The sequence below is a fragment of the Camellia sinensis genome, chromosome 12, assembly GCF_055761805.1.
Source record: "Camellia sinensis isolate YWXY chromosome 12, ASM5576180v1, whole genome shotgun sequence".
NCBI lineage: Eukaryota > Viridiplantae > Streptophyta > Magnoliopsida > Ericales > Theaceae > Camellia > Camellia sinensis.
Window position 1 is genome coordinate 76,191,995 of NC_138972.1, and position 5,392 is coordinate 76,197,386.

The 5,392-nt window shown below is 39.3% G+C and overlaps 1 protein-coding gene across 1 annotated transcript; it reads left to right on the forward strand.

Annotated features, from left to right (window-relative positions):
• Positions 1-779: 779 nt before the first annotated feature.
• On the forward strand, positions 780-3,467 carry LOC114281181 (subtilisin-like protease SBT3). Its single transcript, XM_028223631.2, has one exon. It carries the CDS (start codon positions 1,025-1,027, stop codon positions 3,314-3,316), a length of 2,292 nt encoding a protein of 763 aa, XP_028079432.2. The 5' UTR covers positions 780-1,024; the 3' UTR covers positions 3,317-3,467.
• Positions 3,468-5,392: the final 1,925 nt, after the last annotated feature.

The following is a 5,392-nucleotide window of genomic DNA, read 5'->3' on the forward strand; positions in this document are numbered from 1 at the left end:
TTTTTTTCATGACTCTTAGTATTATTCTAAACTTAAGAGTAATGCTACGAATCATGAAAAAAATATCATAAAAATGATCATAAAAGATTTTTCACATTTAAATTACACCTAAAATAAAATATCACACATAGTGCATTAATGTTACCAAACTACCTATTCTAGCATTGAGTTTTTCTTTTAGCACTATTTTTTGGTCAATAAATTAATTTACTAAACCAACTTTCAAAGGATGCCATAAAACTAACAAAAACTCTGGTAACTCACAATTTGGATCAAGAAATTTACAACGAAAGTAAATGTGTTTTTGGCCTTTAGTTAGTGTATTGTGGAGTTCATATATATAGAAGGAATCTGAGCCACATATGAGTGTTTCTAGGTAAAATTTTGAATAAAAATAATGAATATGTAGTACTATTGTAAAATCTAATATAACATAATGATGTGATAAATTATGATTTTATCACTATAAAGTATAAACTAAAAGAAGAATAAATTATGATAGTAGTCTCTGTACTTTAATTCTTGTATCATTTTGGTTTTTATAATTTCGATTATCTTAATTTTGACTATGAATTTATGACTTTATCTTAACTTGATTTAATTGATTACAATTCTTAGTAATTTTTTATTTAAAACATGTACATAAATGACATGTGTCATAATTTTAAGAGCAAAATTATAAATTTATTCAACTCAGTGAGTTAATCTCAACTAATTCAATAATAATTTTTTTGTTAAAAATAATAACGACATTATCTACTGGACCAAATTAAGACAAAATATAAAATTAAAAGTTAAAATTAAGTCAATTAAAAATGTAGGAATTAAAATGATATAAGGGACAAAATATAGGGACCATTAGTGTAATTTACCTAAAAAAAAATAGATTATATTCCAAAAAAATATCCCCATATATTATTCTTGACAAAACAATGCTTTTGAAAATTCCCTACATGTATAAAAAGAAGCCACCACATACCACATACCACATACCACTAAAGCAAAACACTTTTGTCACCGAACAATGGGACTAGTGAATAGGGTTCCTATTCTCCAATTCGCTTGGGTTCTTCTGGCTCTCTATGTTGGGCTAGTATCAGCAGTAGAGAGGTCCACCTATATTGTTCACATGGACAAGTCCCTCATGCCCAAGGCATTCACTGGTCATAACCATTGGTACACTTCCACCGTTGATTCCATAAAGTCAACCAATCCCACAACATCCGACAGCCATCATTCCACAACAAACCTTCTCTACACTTATGACAATGCACTCCATGGTTTCAGTGCACTTCTCTCCAAAGAAGAACTAAAGACTATAAAGAAGTCCTTGGGTTTTCTCTCAGCTTACAGTGACAGACAAGTCACAGTTGACACAACCCACACCTTTCAATTCCTCTCCCTCTCTCCGGCCACCGGACTATGGCCGGCGTCGGATTACGGCAAAGATGTCATCGTCGGAGTTCTCGACACCGGCGTCTGGCCGGAGAGCAAGAGCTTCGACGACGAAGGAATGACGAAAATTCCTTCTAAATGGAAAGGAACATGCGAGGAAGGTCAAGAGTTTAATTCTTCCCTGTGTAATTTAAAGCTCATAGGAGCTAGGTACTTTAACAAGGGTGTCAAGGCCGCGAAACCCAATGTCTCTATTAGCATGAACTCGGCGAGGGACAGCGACGGCCATGGGACACACACTTCCTCAACTGCCGCCGGGAACTATGTCAAAAGCACCTCGTACTTCGGATATGCTTCGGGAAAAGCGAGAGGGGTTGCGCCGAAAGCCCGGTTGGCTATTTATAAGGTCAGCTGGGAAGAAGGACGGTACGCTTCGGATGTTTTAGCCGGTATGGATCAAGCTGTTGCTGATGGGGTCGATGTGATATCGATTTCATCGGGTTTTGATCAAGTTAAATTGTTCGAAGACCCTATCGCCATAGCTTCATTCGGGGCGATGGAAAAGGGTGTGGTTGTTTCCACCTCAGCAGGAAATTCTGGGCCTTTTATGGGCCGCTTACACAACGGAATCCCATGGGTCTTGACCGTGGCGGCCGGGTCCATCGACCGGTGGTTTGCCGGAAGGTTGAGGCTAGGGAATGGTTTAACTATCACAGGATGGTCTATGTTCCCTACCAGTGCTTTGGTGGAGAACTTGCCTTTAATTTACAACAAAACCCTATCTCCATGCAATTCATCTGAGTTGTTGTCCAAAGCCCCTAATGGAATCATCATATGTGATAACACAATCCCTTTTGATTACCAAATAACAGAAATTTCTTCCTCAAATACCCTTTCAGCAGCTATCTTCATCACTGATGACCCTAAACCTTTTCAGTTCACCTATTTCCCGTACCCCGGGGCGATAATCAGCACCAAGGATGGCTTAGATGTGATCAAGTACGCCAAAAAAAGGGGTGATTCAGCTACAGCTAGTATTAGTTTCCAAGAAACCGATTTGGGGACTCCGCGTGCACCGGTGGTTTCAACCTACACTTCAAGAGGTCCTTCACCGAGCTACCTGGGAGTCCTCAAACCGGATGTAATGGCCCCGGGGACATTAGTTTTGGCTTCGTGGATTCCAGGCTCACCTACTTCTATTATAGGTTCAAATATATTTTTGTATAGTGAATTCAATATGGTGTCCGGGACTTCCATGGCTTGTCCTCATGTTTCAGGCATCGCGGCGCTTTTAAAAGGAGCACACCCTGAGTGGAGCCCGGCTGCTATTAGGTCCGCTATTATGACCACCGCGAACCCATACGATAACACCCTTAATCAAATCCTTGACAGCGGTTTTGGGTTTGATATTGCTACGCCTCTTTCGATGGGAGCTGGTCAGATTGATCCGAACCGGGCACTTGATCCAGGTCTTGTTTATGATGCTACTCCACAAGATTATGTGAATCTCATATGTTCAATGAACTTCACTACCAATCAAATGTTGACGATCACAAGATCAAACGGTTACGATTGCTCAAACCCATCTTCTGATCTCAATTACCCATCGTTTATTGCTTTGTACTCGAACAAAACTGGTGGGTTGGTTCAGAAATTTGAGAGGACTGTCACGAATGTCGGCGGTGGTGCAGCGAAGTATAAGGCTAAAGTGACAGCACCAGAAGGGTCTGTCGTGACAGTCTCGCCGGAGACAATGGTGTTTGAAGGGACAAACGAGAAGCAGAGATACTCACTTACCATAAGTTATGTGAGTGACAAAAATAGGACTGTGACATTTGGTTCAATTATTTGGGTGGAAGATAATGGAAAGCACACCGTGAGGAGTCCTATTGCGGTGTCACCAATGATCAAGGCATGGTGATTTTATATAAATACTAGCGGTGGCACCTAATCCATATGCAATTTAGATAAGTAGTCATAAAAATAAATAATAAAAAAATTAGTACTATAATATGTAAGTTATCTAAATGATAAGAGTGTTCTTAATGAAACTAAAAGGTCTTGAGTTCAAATCTTACTTAACCACACTATTAAACACCAAATTATGTACTCACATATATAATAGTACAGATATATGACTACATGAATGGGATGTTTTGGAATGCCCTTTCTACAAATATATGACTCTGCTTGAATGGGATGTTTTGGAATGCCCTTTCTATATTCCAAAATTGTTGTGTTTTTTTTTTTTTTTTTTTTTTTTTTGATCGGCAAAGAAAAATCTTTATTGATGAAAGTATACAAGAAGGATACAAGACATCAATAAAGAGGAGCTATAAGCTTACTGAAGCTCAAAGCTCCAAAAGGAAAGAGCAGAACAACAAAACAAAAGGGAACAAAAAGACTCAACAGACTACAAAACAAATGCAGGACACAGATGAAGCCAACCCATTGGACTAGTACATCTGGACAGCAAGGAAGTAAGATGTGGACACCCAAAACTGAGCCATAGCAGATTCTATGCCAGGAAAGAAATAGATGAAACCCTGTACTGCTACCATTAGAACAACCATACTGCATGGCATATAAACTTCAATGTTGCACAGAGGCAAACCAGAAAATACAGAGACTACTCCTCTGGCCTTATTTTAGAATTTCCACCCAACAGATCATCATGCATACCCAAACCTGCTGAAGTTCATTCAACAGACCAGACAGCCTATCAAAAGGTCGCAGAAGCATACCTGGCAGACAGCCTATCCACAAACCAGGAGCCTAAACCCACACTGACATACCCTTCACATACCACCCACCGACCCACCTAAGCACTCCAAAATTGTTGTGTGATATTCAATGCAAAGGATAAACTATAAAATAATAAAAATTTAAATATGTGAATAAGTTTCATTATTTTTTTTTTGATCGGCAAAAGGAAAACTTTATTGATGGAAAAGGAAAATTACATCAATAAAGTGGAGCTTGGAGCTAAAACAAGCTCCAACCTCCAAGTTGGTGAGAAACCAACGAGCAAACACAACAGAGAAAAAAACCAGAAAAACAGATAGCTTAGGCACTACATCACCAAAAAGGCACAGATTTTCTGAGCTATATGCCATGAATACCCACAGCTCAAACAAAGCATACCAAACACCTAGCCTTGAACAGCTGATAAGATGCTTCAAGTATGACCCAATGCTTCAACCCACTCATCTCTATTAAGATCTGATGGGATAACAGCCAAAAACAAGAGATTCTCCTTGGAGTATATAACTGCAGCCCACTGTGTGTATCAAATATCAGATTTTCTGAGCTTGCAGCAGACCCACTGTGTGTATCAAATATCAGAACCAGCATTCACCTACTTACTCAATTAACTACAGCAGACCTATTGTAACCCATTGTGACTATCAAATTAATTTTGAATCTTCCTCCTCTGCACAGTCCAACCCAGAAACAGAATTAGGCTGCAAAAAATCCAGCAAGAGTCAACCTGGGAGCTAAGAAGGTAACATGATAATAACAACCATAAAGTAGCCCAAAACTAGAACACTGAAACTGATGATCACCATAACAGAGATAGGCTTCCCAAACAAAACAGCCCATGAACCATTTGCCTTCCAGATGTATACAAAAACAGCACAATCAAGCAGCCTTCCCACCATAGCAGACCAAAATTCCTCCATAGCAGACCAAAATTCAAACACACATAGATCAACACAGCACATCTCCAGAAGGCACCATAACAGAACAACAAACTTCCAAAATTGCTAAGCCCAGCTGAACCCTCAGCAGTGCAATAGCTCCAACTGCACTCCAGCCATACGGCATTCAGATCATAACAAACTATTATTCCTCCCACACAGATCAACCAGTAACAGACCATTTCATCACATCAGTAATTGAAACCTCCTCTGCTTTACCCCACCAAAGCTGCAGAAAGTCACCAAGATCCCATTCAATCTGCTGCAGAAACTCCTAAGCCAAGCATCTTCTAATC

What these genes read in the sequence shown, in the direction of transcription:
- LOC114281181 (XM_028223631.2), top strand. Translation starts at nt 1,025, where the DNA reads ATGGGACTAGTGAATAGGGTTCCTATTCTCCAATTCGCTTGGGTTCTT.